Raw genomic sequence first — 14,530 nt, forward strand, 5'->3', positions numbered from 1 at the left:
GGCGGCACTGAGGAGTAGAAGGCGGCGCTGGGCACGAACGGCGATGCGTGCGGCCGGGCACCATGCCTCCACAGACCTCCCCTGCTTGGGCACCTTAATTCAATGATTGACAGGTTTTTCCGCAGAATAAAGCCACAAATAGCTTTTATAAGGCCACCTTAGAAATCAGAATGCTACCCTGGACATGAGCATATGTTTAGCTCACAGGGCTTATAGGTGGTGACAGAATCCCTTTAATCATATACATAAATAGGATAATTTGGGGCAGAGTAATGAGCCCAGTCCTCCACACCATAGAGCAAAGTGTGCAGATACTGCATATGTATGGAAAATGTAATAAAAAGTTTGTGAAAGAAAAGAAAACCTCCCTGAAATGAGGTTTTGCAGGTTTGTCTGGGTATGTTCACACATGGCAGATTTGTTGCAGACATTTGGAAATCAGATCCATTTATCTGAGTGAGGTATACTATGTCTGCATGCCTACTGGGCCAGCCACAGAAATAACCAATCAGCTCGGTGTAATGTCTTCAGGAAGACCAGATGTGACCACCGTGGGTCTCCATGGTCTACCACACACGTGTTGTTGGGGGCAGCAGGGCCGTGTCCTGTAGGGTCCAGGTTCAGGGCTTGAGCCAAGTGGTGGAGACTGAGGGTCAGTTTAGAACCACAACTTCTGCTTTTAGTTACGTAACGGGCATATCTCAACTATCCAAGGCTAATGTGTAAAAATATCCTGCTATGTGCATGATTGATACCTACCTGCAAACTACCACAACTCCACGGTGCTCTCCTCTATGGAGACCTGAACACTAATTTCTAGACGGGATATGAAATCTTCATATTTTCAGGAACCCCGGACTATCAGCACTGCTCTCTCCGGGGTCTGCGCGGGAATGCACGAAGCAAGCAACCCCTAGATCCTCTATGGGAACTTCTCCAAAACAGCACACTTCTTTCCCATCATTTTTGCTCAACTTGTCAATGACAATTATGTGATTATGGTCTTCGACAATATGGCCGCCGCCGCAGACGTCTGGGGCGCGCAGACATTCCCTCGCACAGTCTGTGGCACCCGCGATTCTGATTGGTGTTCGCTTGTTATGCAGCGCGCCAACCTTCTGACACTGACGCTACTGTCGTAGCGTGTCAGCGACAACCGCACGGTGTGTCCGGTGACAGACAGGGGCTGCGGCGCTATGTCCCCCACAGCAGGAGTCATCCGCCGCCTGGAGGAAACTGTGGTGAATAGAATTGCTGCAGGGGAAGTCATCCAGCGACCCGCCAATGCTATCAAGGAGCTTCTAGAGAACTGGTAATCCTTCTCTGCGCAGCCATTACCGCATATGCTGCCTGCACGTGTGTATATGTGTGTATATTTCTATACCAAGACACTGCTTATCTCTGCAGAAGATCCATTTGTAGGATGCTTCTGCTAACCACTGACAGTTAGTGCCTTAGCTATTATTTATTTTATGCACTTATATAGCGCTACTATATTCCGCGGCGCTTTCCAGACATTAGAATCCAACTAGGTTCTTCAGAAATCCAGCGCCGTTCGCAAGATTTGCCGCGCCTGCCCACTTCATTCCCCATTCCGGCACATGCGCATTAAACGCTCTTGTGCTTCTGCTCATAATGGGGAATGAAGTGCACAGGCACGGCGAATCTTGTGAACGGCGCTAGCGCTGGATTTCTGAAGAACCTAGGGCAGGCCAGAGGGGTGAAAGGGGAGGGGTTTTATATGAATAGTGAGGAGGGGTGTAACGTTACATTACCATACTTCGTGAGATTTCCCTACCTCGTAACTTCCGGTCGCACCGGAAATGACGTGAGGAGGCGTGCCGGAGTTGTGCCGATCTGCGCATGCGCAAAACGACTGTTTAGGGAAATCTCACAGCGGAGTTCAGCTGGACACCGGGACACTGCGCATGCGCCGGAGAGCCTCACCAGCCTTAGGGTAGGGAAAAATTACGGCCCAGTGCGCAAGCGCGGCTAACTACAGAACATCCATCCGATCTATATATATATTTATTTAACAGAAAAAATAGCCATCAGATCTCCCTACCCCCACACTGCGCAGTCGCGGAGATCGGATGGATGTTCTGTAGTTAGCCGCGCTTGCGCACTGGGCCGTCATTTTTCCCTACCCTAAGGCTGGTGAGGCTCTCCGGCGCATGCGTGGTGTCCAGCTGAACTCCGCTGTGAGATTTCCTTAAACCGTCATTTTGCGCATGTGCAGATCGGCGTAACTCCGGCACGCCTCCTCGCGTAATTTCCGGTGCAACCTGAAGTTACGAGGTAGGGAAATCTCACGAAGTAGGGTAATGTAACGTTACAGGGGCTTGGTCACCGGCCGATTGAACGCCGCCCCAGGGCACGTTCAGACCTAATTTGCATAATGAAGAAAAGTGTTTTTTGAAGAAAATAAGCGACGGACAGCTAAACAGTAAGTAGCATTCCCATATGGGGACTATAATGCCGATAATGGTGTTAGTGTTCTACAGGATGGGCCATTTATATGGATACACCTTAATAAAATGGGAATGGTTGGTGATATTAACTTCCTGTTTGTGGCACATTAGTATATGTGAGGGGGGAAACCTTTCAAGATGGGTGGTGACCATGGTGGCCTTTTTGAAGTCGGCCATTTTGAATCCAACTTTTGTTTTTTCAATAGGAAGAGGGTCATGTGACACATCAAACTTATTGGGAATTTCACAAGAAAAACAATGGTGTGCTTGGTTTTAACGTAACTTTATTCTTTCATGAGTTATTTACAAGTTTCTCTTTGTTTACAGCCATTGACATGTCGCCGAGGTTAACATGTGAGGAGCGGATAGAAATTGTGTTGATGTCTGGTAAATGCAGTAACCGGGTCATTGCAGCAGATTTCAATGCAAGACACCCTACGAGACCACCCATCTCCCATGCTACAGTTAGCAAACTGCTTGCTAGGTTTCGTGAAACTGGTTCAGTGTTGGATTTGCCAAAATGTGGACGCATAAAATCTGTCTCTAATGAAGAAACATCAGTGGCTGTCCTAGCTTCATTCAGCAAGAGCCCACAGCGTAGCACTCGCCGCATGTCACTGGAGAGTGGCATTAGTCGAACATCCCTTCGACGGATATTAGCTACTCACAAATGGCACCCTGACAAACTCCAGCTACTGCAGCATCTCAACGAGGATGACCCAGATCGGCGCACTGAATTTGCAGAATGGGCAAAACAAAAATTGGAACAGGACCCTCGGTTTACGCAGAAGAAAATTGATGGTATGGTGTGGTATATGGGGTACAAAGATAGTGGGGCCATTCTTTATCAATGGAAACCTCAAGGTCACTGGATATGCAAAATTGCTACATGATGATGTGTTTCCCTCTTTATGCACTGAAGCTGGCACGTTCCCTGAGTTTTTCCAGCAAGATGGTGCACCACCGCATTATGGGTGTCAGGTCCGAGCATTCCTAGATGAACAGTTTCCTGGAAAGTGGATTGGTCGTCGTGGGCCAGTTGAATGGCCCCCAAGGTCTCCCGATCTCCCCTCCCCCCCCCCCCCTTAGACTTTTATCTTTGGGGTCATCTGAAGGCAATTGTCTATGCTGTGAAGGTACGAGATGTGCAGCACCTGAAACTACGGATACTGGAAGCCTGTGCTAGCATTTTTTCTGCGGTGTTGCTATCAGTGTGTGAAGAGTGGGAGAAGAGAGTTGCATTGACAATCCAACACAATGGGCAGCACATTGAACACATTTTATAAGTGGTCATAAACTTGTAAATAACTCATGAAATAATAAAGTTACGTTAAAACCAAGCACACCATTGTTTTTCTTGTGAAATTCCCAATAAGTTTGATGTGTCACATGACCCTCTTCCTATTGAAAAAAAAAAAGTTGGATTCAAAATGGCCGCCATGGTCACTACCCATCTTGAAAAGTTTCCCCCTCACATATACTAATGTGCCACAAACAGGAAGTTAATATCACCAACCATTCCAATTTTATTAAGGTGTATCCATATAAATGGCCCACCCTGTACAATGGTCAGCATAGGTGAAAGACTCCCTTTAATAGCTTCATGCATTCCCCATGTAATAACAGTTTTGGAGCATCTATTCTTATGACTATGATGTGCCGTTCCTTTATTATTTCTCGTTCATTCCATTGGGGGACACAGACCATGGGTATAGCTTAGAGATATTACTAGGAGGGACACTATGCAAAAAAAGAAGCTCCTCCTCCTCGGGCTATACCCCCAGGCCCCTCCAGGAGAACTTCAGTCTTTGCTTAGTGTCCGTTCAAGGAGGTTGACGCTTATTCTTCTCCTGTTTGTTATTTTCTGTTTTCAGATGGGGACGCAGGTCAGCATTGCGCTTTCCTGGCCCCTGTGGAGTGTCTGCCACGGTCTTCTGAAGGTTCCTGGCTACCTCCCATTCCCCCACAGAAGAAAAGTGGATCCAGGCTCGACATGTAAGCTCTGGCATCCCACCAGCTGCTGGAACACCTGCTGCCTACCCTCCACCAGAGCACTGACCTCCTTTGGAGTCAGATGTCTGAAGAGGTGAATCCCTGCTGGTCTGGACATCGAGGGAGCATGCTGAGCAGATAAGTATTGCCTGCTTCAATCCCCCCCCCCCCCCCCCCCCCTATCTTCATGTCGTTTGTCTGGCACTCTGAGGTCGCCTGGGTGAGCTAGAAAAGGACCTGCTGAGGGCCTTTTTTTACTATGGGAGGGGGCCTTCTGGGTAGGGCTGGTGATTCCTGCCTACGGATATGCCTTTCCTACCTGCCTACAGCGCAACGGCAACTTGATTTCGGCAGAGGCAGGACGCCTTTGCATATGGTGTATTTTCTATTCACTTAGACTGCGGCCGCTGCGCTCTCTGCAGCTCCCCGCCGGACCGCTCCTTCATATATTAACCCCCGCTGCGCCGTACCAGGCGAAAGGGTGTATTTTAAATTGCGCGCGCGCTTATTTCGCGCCGCTATGACGCGTTCTAGGGGGTGGAGCTTCGGCGTCCCGCTCTCTCTCTATCTCTCCTTACGCCGGAGACTCTGCTGGATTGCGGCCGTGCAGCTCCTCAGTTCTCGGTGACCGGAGACTTCTGCTGTTGCCTGGGTGGTAGGAATTGCAGCAACCTGGTAGGAAATCTTTTTTGGAATACCATCATGCCAAAACCTGGGGCCCCTAAGCCTTCCAAGGCTTCCTCTCAGGCTCCACTGGAGTCATGTAAGATATGCCTTAGGCCTTTTTCTGTCACTGGTTCCTGTGACTCATGCCCTGCTCCTGGACAGGATCAACCTCCTTCTCTTGCTCAGCCCGGTCCTCCCTCTGCCTCTGCGGAACCAGCGGTACCCGCCTGGGCCTCCGCCATGTCTAATGCGGCAGCTGATCTGGCCTTAGTTGCCAAGGCAGCCATGTCCTTCATGGAGCGCATGGCGGCTACTACTCCAGTGCCATCCACCATTCCATCCCCTCTCAGTGACTCTCACAGAGGGCGTCTGACTTCTAAAAGGCAGCGTGAGCGGCAGCATTCCTCCTCGGATGACTCCGCTTCTCCCCCTCGCCTTGAGGCATGCCCGGTTGACTCTCCCCCTCGCAGGGAGCGCAAATCCGATGGGGAATTGTCCGGATCGGACGAAGTCACGGAGCGGGAACCCCTACCTAAGCTTTCCACCATGGTAACCGAGTTGGTGGCAGCTGTCCGTGACACTTTTAATATACAAGGGGATTCTCCTCCCTCCACTAGTCGGGAGTTCTCCCTTTTTCCACCCAAGAAACAGGAGTCCACCGTGTTCCCTATTCATGAGGAATTCACTGCGGTCCTATCAAAAGCTTGGGATCGACCTAATCAAAAATTTTCGGCCACCAAGCGTATGGATACGCTTTATCCTTTTCCAGCTGACACAGTGGAAAAGTGGACTTCTTCCCCTAAGGTAGATCCTCCGGTGGCCAGGTTAGCCAAGAACACGGCCCTTCCCGTCCTAGACGGTTCCTCTCTGCAGGATGCGGTGGACAGGCGTTTGGATTCACTTTCCAAGTCCATCTTCTCACTGGCGGGCGCTTCCCTGCGACCGGCCTTTGCGTCGGCTTGGGTCGCCAGAGCCCTTACGACGTGGTTGCAGCGCCACCACCAGGATCTGTCAGAGCAGGACGCCTCTGCAGATACTCTGGATTTTATCATCCAGATGTCTCAAGCTTCTAAATATCTCTGTGAGGCTTCAATGGACATCGGCTCCCTCTTTGCCCGTATTTCGGCCCTCTCTGTCATTCAGCGCAGGGAGGTCTGGCTGAAGGTGTGGGATGCTGATGCCTCATCCAAGCGTTCCCTCGCTAACCTTCCCTTTGAAGGGTCCATGCTCTTTGGGGCTCAACTAGATGAATTCATTTCTGCCGCAACTGGGGGCAAGAGCACTCATCTACCCCAGCCCAGGACCAAGCGTCCCTTTCGGTCTCGGCCTTCAGGTTTCTGGGGTCAGTCCTTTCGTCGCTTCTCCACTGCCAGGACGCCGTCGTCCTCATCAGCAGGGGGATCCCAGGACTCCCGCAAGAAGCCTTTCTTCAAGCCCCAGCCCTCTTGGCGGCCTCGGGCGCAGTCAGCCCGTCCTCCTGCTCCCAAGCAAACCCTCCGCATGAAGGGGTGCCCCCATCCCTCCTGGTGGGGGGCAGTCTGCTCTCCTTTCAACAAGTCTGGAGGGCTCACGTTCAGGACGCCTGGGCTCTGGAAGTGGTGACGTCCGGCTACAAGTTGGAGTTCGCGTCCAGCCCGCCGGAACGTTTTTTCCCTTCTCGCGTTCCGGGGGATCCAGCCAGGGCCTCGGACCTCTTTTTTGCGGTCTCCTCTCTTCTGGACCGTGGTGTCATTTCCTCCGTTCCCCCAGAAGAGCAAGGGACAGGTTTTTACTCAAACCTGTTTGTTGTTCCAAAGAAGGAGGGGTCAGTGCGTCCAATCTTGGATCTAAAACTTCTCAACAAGTTTCTACGGGTGCGGAAGTTTCGCATGGAGTCCCTTCGCTCCGTTATTGCTTCTCTGCTTCTAGGAGAATTTCTCGCGTCTGTGGACATTCAAGACGCCTACTTGCACGTCCCTATTGCAGAGTCCCACCATCGCTTTCTGCGCTTTGCAATAGGGGGGCGTCATTACCAGTTCGTCGCCCTACCTTTTGGGTTGGCGACCGCCCCTCGAGTTTTTACAAAGATTCTGGCGCCTCTCATGGCGCTTCTTCGCACCAGGGGCATCTCTTTGTTACCATACCTAGACGACATCTTGATAAAAGCTCCGTCTCTTCCACAGGCCGAGGACAGCGTCCGAATCACAGTTCAATCCCTGGAACGGTTCGGGTGGCTGATCAATCTCCCCAAGTCCTCTCTGCACCCCTCCCAGAGACTCTCGTTCCTGGGGATGATCTTGGACACCTCGATTTCTCGGGTGTTTCTTCCAGATTCCAAGGCTTCCCAGATTCGTCTGGCAGTGGTGCTCCTTCTACGCTCTCCACGTCTCACCATTCGGGAGTGCATGCGGGTGCTGGGCCTTATGGTCTCCTCTTTCGAGGCGATTCCGTACGCCCAATTTCACACTCGTCCGCTACAACAGATGATCCTTGCCCTCTGGAACAAGAACCCTCGGGGTCTAGACACTCCTGTTCGTCTGTCCCGGCAAGTTTGAGCCTCTCTCCCTTGGTGGCAGTCTTCCCTGAACCTATCGTCGGGAAAGTCCTTCCTTCCGTTCTCCTGGACGATAGTCACCACCGACGCCAGCCTCATCGGTTGGGGAGGTGTTCTCCGGAACCTCACAGTTCAGGGTGTCTGGTCGACGGAGGAATCCCGTCTCCCGATAAACGTTTTGGAATTAAGGGCGATTTTCCACTCCCTCTCCCATTGGACTCCTCTCCTTGCGACTCGCCCGGTGCGGGTTCAGTCGAACAATGCCATGGCTGTGGCTTATGTCAACCATCAGGGCGGGACTCGCAGTCGGGCAGTAATGCGGGAAGTAGCGAGGATCCTCTTATGGGCGGAGTCTCATGTTCCAGTATTGTCGGCAGTGTACATCCCGGGAGTCGACAATTGGACGGCGGATTTTCTGAGTCGCACCAAGGTGGATCCGGGAGAGTGGTCTCTCTATCCGGAGGTGTTCGAGGACATCTGCCTCCGATGGGGCCGTCCGGACGTAGATTTGATGGCTTCCCGGCTCAACCACAAGGTGCCGGTGTATCTAGCCCGCGCTCGAGACCCACAGGCGGGCGGGGTGGACGCGCTGGTATCTCCATGGCAGCGGTTCAGCCTCCTTTACGTCTTCCCTCCGATTCCTCTGTTGCCGAAGGTGCTGCGCAAGATCGAGGCGGAGGGGATACCAACCATTCTCGTCGCTCCGGATTGGCCTCACCGCGCCTGGTTCTCCAGCGTCGCTCGTATGTTGGCGGACGTTCTGTGGCCTCTGCCTGACAGAGAGGATCTCCTGTCTCAGGGGCCGCTCTTCCACCAGAATTCACGGCAGCTGCGTTTAACGGCGTGGCTGTTGAGACCGCCATCCTGAGGAAGAGAGGCTTCTCTGATGCGGTGGTGAGAACCATGATCAGGGCTCGGAAGCCGGCTTCTTCACGAATCTATTATCGCACCTGGAAGGCCTTCCTGTTTTTTTGTGAGAAATCGGGCTACCCGCCCCTACGTTTCTCTGTCCCATTGGTGCTGTCCTTTCTCCAGTCCGGCCTCGACATGGGTCTGTCGCTCAGTTCTTTGAAGGGTCAGGTTTCTGCTTTGGCTTTTTTTTTTTCAGAGGTCCATTGCCTTTTTGGGACCTGTAAAACCCTTCCTGCAGGGGCTGGCGCATTCTGTGCCTCCCTTGCCCCCCTGGGATCTCAACTTGGTTCTGCGCGCCCTTCAGGCGGCGCCTTTTGAACCTTTGAGGGAGGTCTCTCTGGTTTTACTCACCTGGAAGGTAGTTTTTCTGGTGGCCATAACCTCCATCAGGCGAGTTTCGGAGCTGGCCGCACTTTCCTGCCGGGAACCTTTTCTGGTCTTTCACCAGGATAAGGTGGTGCTCAGACCGGTGCCTTCTTTTTTGCCCAAGGTGGTTTCTTCCTTCCACCTTAACGAGGATCTTGTCCTGCCCTCTTTTTGTCCTTCTCCGGCGAACCCCAAGGAATGCGCTCTCCACTCCCTGGACGTCGTCAGGGCTCTGAAGGTGTACCTGGGGGCTACCGCTTCCTTCCGGCGTTCAGACTCTCTCTTTGTGATTCCTGAAGGGTCCCGTAAGGGCCTGGCGGCTTCCAAGGTCACCGTGGCGCGGTGGATCCGTTCCGCTATTGCTGCGGCATATCGCGCTCGTGGACATGTTCCGCCGTCGCGGATTACCGCTCACTCCACAAGGGCAGTGGGAGCTTCCTGGGCTAGACGCAATCGCGCATCCGTTTCCCAGTTGTGTAAGGCGGCCGCCCTTACATACTTTCACAAAGTTTTATCAGTTACACTCTCTGGCCTCAGCTGGTGCTGTTCTTGGGCGCAGGGTATTGCAGGCTGTGGTTCCGGTTTGACTGCTGGACGTTTATTCCTGGCGGTGTTGGATTTGTTCTTTTTTCCCACCCCATGGACTGCTTTGGGACGTCCCATGGTCTGTGTCCCCCAATGGAATGAACGAGAAAAGGAGATTTTTGTGAAACTCACCTGTAAAATCTTTTTCTCGTAATTTCCATTGGGGGACACAGCTCCCGCCCCTTTTTTGGTTTACGCCTTATGGTGTGCTGTGTGATGGTTTCCATAGTGTTTTATTTCCGTTCTCCTTCTCCTACTGCTTTTGCAACGACTGAAGTTCTCCTGGAGGTGCCTGGGGGTATAGCCCGAGGAGGAGGACTTCTTTTTTTGCATAGTGTCCCTCCTAGTAATATCTCTAAGCTATACCCATGGTCTGTGTCCCCCAATGGAAATTACGAGAAAAAGATTTTACAGGTGAGTTTCACAAAAATCTCCTTTCTCGTTCATTCCATTGGGGGACACAGACCATGGGTATAGCTTAGAGATATTACTAGGAGGGACACTATGCAAAAAAAGAAGCTCCTCCTCCTCGGGCTATACCCCCAGGCACCTCCAGGAGAACTTCAGTCTTTGCTTAGTGTCCGTTCAAGGAGGTTGACATTTATTCTTCTCCTGTTTGTTATTTTTTTCTGGTTTCAGATGGGGACGCAGGTCAGCATTGCGCTTTCCTGGCCCCTGTGGAGGGTCTGCCACGGTCTTCTGAAGGTTCCTGGCTACCTCCCATTCCCCCACAGAAGAAAAGTGGATCCAGGCTCGACATGTAAGCTCTGGCATCCCACCAGCTGCTGGAACACCTGCTGCCTACCCTCCACCAGAGCACTGACCTCCTTTGGAGTCAGATGTCTGAAGAGGTGAATCCCTGCTGGTCTGGACATCGAGGGAGCATGCTGAGCAGATAAGTATTGCCTGCTTCAATCTCCCTCCCCCCCCCCCCCCCTATCTTCATGTCGTTTGTCTGGCACTCTGAGGTCGCCTGGGTGAGCTAGAAAAGGACCTGCTGAGGGCCTTTTTTTACTATGGGAGGGGGCCTTCTGGGTAGGGCTGGTGATTCCTGCCTACGGATATGCCTTTCCTACCTGCCTACAGCGCAACGGCAACTTGATTTCGGCAGAGGCAGGACGCCTTTGCATATGGTGTATTTTCTATTCACTTAGACTGCGGCCGCTGCGCTCTCAGCACTGCTCTCCTTGATTGGAGTCAGACGTCTGAAGAGGTGAATCCCTGCTGGTCTGGACATCGAGGGAGCATGCTGTGCAGATAAGTATTGCCTGCTTCAATCTCCCTCCTTTCCCCCCCCTCCCCCCACCCCTTCATGTCGTCTGTCTGGCGCTCTGTGACCTGAGGTGAGCTAGAGAAGGACCGGCTGGGGGCATTTTTTCCCGTTGGGAGGGGGCCCTTCTGGGGAGGGCTGGTGATTCCACTGATACCTGCCTGCAGCTCAGACTATGGCCGCACCGGCGGCAATCTTGGCACTGAAGGAGTGTATTTTATCTTATGGCCGCTGCGCTCTCTGCAGCTCCCGCCGGCCTGCTCCTCCCGATATTAACCCCCGCTGCGCCGTTTCTGGCGAAGGGGTGTATTTGAAGTGCGCGCGCTTATTTCGCGCGCTTATTTCGCGCCGCAATGACGCGTCCAAGGGGGCGGAGCCTCGGCGTCCAGCTCTGTCTCTCCCTACGCCGGAGACTCTGCTGGATTGCGGCCGTGCAGCTCCTCAGTTCTCGGTGACCGGAGACTTCTGCTGTTGCCTGGGTGGTAGGAATTGCAGCAACCTGGTAGGAAATCTTTTTTGGAATACCATCATGCCTAAACCTGGGGCCCCTAAGCCTTCCAAGGCTTCCTCTCAGGCTCCACTGGAGTCATGTAAAATATGCCTTAGGCCTTTTTCTGTCACTGGTTCCTGTGACTCATGCCCTGCTCCCGGACAGGATCAGCCTCCTTCTCTTGCTCAGCCCGGTCCTCCCTCTGCCCCTGCGGATCCAGCGGTACCCGCCTGGGCCTCCGCCATGTCTAATGCGGCAGCTGATCTGGCCTTAGTTGCCAAGGCAGCCATGTCCTTCATGGAGCGCATGGCGGCTACTACTCCAGTGGCATCCACCACTCCATCCCCTCTCAGCGACTCTCACAGAGGGCGTCTGACTTCTAAAAGGCAGCGTGAGCGGCAGCATTCCTCCTCGGATGACTCCGCTTCTCCCCCTCGCCTTGAGGCATGCCCGGTTGACTCTCCCCCTCGCAGGGAGCGCAAATCCGATGGGGAATTGTCCGGATCGGACGAAGTCACGGAGCGGGAACCCCTGCCTAAGCTTTCCACCATGGTAACCGAGTTGGTGGCAGCTGTCCGTGACACTTTTAATATACAAGGGGATTCTCCTCCCTCCACTAGTCGGGAGTTCTCCCTTTTTCCACCCAAGAAACAGGAGTCCGCCGTGTTCCCTATTCACGAGGAATTCACTGCGGTCCTATCAAAAGCTTGGGATCGACCTAATCAAAAATTTTCGGCCACCAAGCGTATGGATACGCTTTATCCTTTTCCAGCTGACACAGTGGAAAAGTGGACTTCTTCCCCTAAGGTAGATCCTCCGGTGGCCAGGTTAGCCAAGAACACGGCCCTTCCCGTCCTAGACGGTTCCTCTCTGCAGGATGCGGTGGACAGACGTTTGGATTCACTTTCCAAGTCCATCTTCTCGCTGGCGGGCGCTTCCCTGCGACCGGCCTTTGCGTCGGCTTGGGTCGCCAGAGCCCTTACAACGTGGTTGCAGCGCCACCACCAGGATCTGTCAGAGCAGGACGCCTCTGCAGATACTCTGGATTTTATCATCCAGATGTCTCAAGCGTCTAAATATCTCTGTGAGGCTTCAATGGACATCGGCTCCCTCTTTGCCCGTATTTCGGCCCTCTCTGTCATTCAGCGCAGGGAAGTCTGGCTGAAGGTGTGGGATGCTGATGCCTCATCCAAGCGATCCCTCGCTAACCTTCCCTTTGAAGGGTCCAGGCTCTTTGGGGCTCAACTAGATGAATTCATTTCTGCCGCAACAGGGGGCAAGAGCACTCATCTACCCCAGCCCAGGACCAAGCGTCCCTTTCGGTCTCGGCCTTCAGGTTTCCGGGGCCAGTCCTTTCGTCGCTTCTCCACTGCCAGGACGCCGTCATCCTCATCGGCAGGGGGGTCCCAGGACTCCCGCAAGAAGCCTTTCTTCAAGCCCCAGCCTTCTTGGCGGCCTCGGGCGCAGTCAGCCCGTCCTCCTGCTCCCAAGCAACCCTCCGCATGAAGGGGTGCCCCCACCCCTCGTGGTGGGGGGCCGTCTGCTCTCCTTTCAACAGGTCTGGAGGGCTCACGTTCAGGACGCCTGGGCTCTGGAAGTGGTGACGTCCGGCTACAAGTTGGAGTTCGCGTCCAGCCCGCCGGAACGTTTTTTCCCTTCTCGCGTTCCGGGGGATCCAGCCAGGGCCTCGGACCTCTTTTTTGCGGTCTCCTCTCTTCTGGACCGTGGTGTCATTTCCCCCGTTCCCCCAGAAGAGCAAGGGACAGGTTTTTACTCAAACCTGTTCGTTGTTCCAAAGAAAGAGGGGTCAGTGCGTCCAATCTTGGATCTAAAACTTCTCAACAAGTTTCTACGGGTGCGGAAGTTTCGCATGGAGTCCCTTCGCTCCGTTATTGCTTCTCTGAGTCCAGGAGAATTTCTCGCGTCTGTGGACATTCAAGACGCCTACTTGCACGTCCCTATTGCAGAGTCCCACCATCGCTTTCTGCGCTTTGCCATAGGGGGGCGTCATTACCAGTTCGTCGCCCTACCTTTTGGGTTGGCAACCGCCCCTCGAGTTTTTACGAAGATTCTGGCGCCTCTCATGGCGCTTCTTCGCACCAGGGGCATCTCTTTGTTACCATACCTAGACGACATCTTGATAAAAGCTCCGTCTCTTCCACAGGCCGAGGACAGCATCCGAATCACGGTTCAATCCCTGGAACGGTTCGGATGGCTGATCAATCTCCCCAAGTCCTCTCTGCACCCCTCCCAGAGACTTTCGTTCCTGGGGATGATCTTGGACACCTCGATTTCTCGGGTGTTTCTTCCAGATTCCAAGGCTTCCCAGATTCGTCTGGCAATAGTGCTCCTTCTACGCTCTCCACGTCCCACCATTCGGGAGTGCATGCGGGTGCTGGGCCTTATGGTCTCCTCTTTCGAGGCGATTCCGTACGCCCAATTTCACACTCGTCCGCTACAACAGATGATCCTTGCCCTCTGGAACAAGAACCCTCGGGGTCTAGACACTCCTGTTCGTCTGTCCCGGCAAGTTCGAGCGTCTCTCCCTTGGTGGCAGTCTCCCCTGAACCTATCGTCAGGAAAGTCCTTCCTTCCGTTCTCCTGGACGATAGTCACCACCGACGCCAGCCTCATCGGTTGGGGAGGTGTTCTCCGGAACCTCACAGTTCAGGGTGTCTGGTCGACGGAGGAATCCCGTCTCCCGATAAACGTTTTGGAATTGAGGGCGATTTTCCACTCCCTCTCCCATTGGACTCCTCTCCTGGCGACTCGCCCGGTGCGGGTTCAGTCGGACAATGCCACGGCTGTGGCTTATGTCAACCATCAGGGCGGGACTCGCAGTCGGGCAGTAATGCGGGAAGTAGCGAGGATCCTCTTATGGGCGGAGTCTCATGTTCCAGTATTGTCGGCAGTGTACATCCCGGGAGTCGACAATTGGACGGCGGATTTTCTGAGTCGCACCAAGGTGGATCCGGGAGAGTGGTCTCTCCATCCGGAGGTGTTCGAGGACATCTGCCACCGCTGGGGCCGTCCGGACGTAGATTTGATGGCTTCCCGGCTCAACCACAAGGTGCCGGTGTATCTTGCCCGCGCTCGAGACCCACGGGCGGACGGGGTGGACGCGCTGGTATTTCCATGGCAGCGGTTCAGCCTCCTTTACGTCTTCCCTCCGATTCCTCTGTTGCCGAAGGTGCTGCGCAAGATCGAGGCGGAGGGGATACCAACCATTCTCGTCGCTCCGGATT

The 14,530-nt window shown here is 53.6% G+C and overlaps 1 protein-coding gene across 2 annotated transcripts in view; it reads left to right on the forward strand.

The window, feature by feature from the left end:
- The first annotated feature begins 1,114 nt into the window (after positions 1–1,114).
- The window catches only part of MLH1 (mutL homolog 1), a 148,799-nt gene continuing 135,383 nt past the window's right edge, over positions 1,115–14,530 (forward strand). Inside the window, exon 1 of one of the 2 annotated variants that reach the window (XM_040431919.1) lies at positions 1,115–1,312. In XM_040431919.1, coding sequence (XP_040287853.1) covers positions 1,197–1,312 — 116 coding nt within the window. In that variant the 5' untranslated portion in view covers positions 1,115–1,196. The other variant, XM_040431920.1, reaches the window with a different exon arrangement.

Source organism: Bufo bufo, chromosome 5 (assembly GCF_905171765.1).
Source record: "Bufo bufo chromosome 5, aBufBuf1.1, whole genome shotgun sequence".
NCBI classification, from domain to species: Eukaryota; Metazoa; Chordata; class Amphibia; order Anura; family Bufonidae; genus Bufo; species Bufo bufo.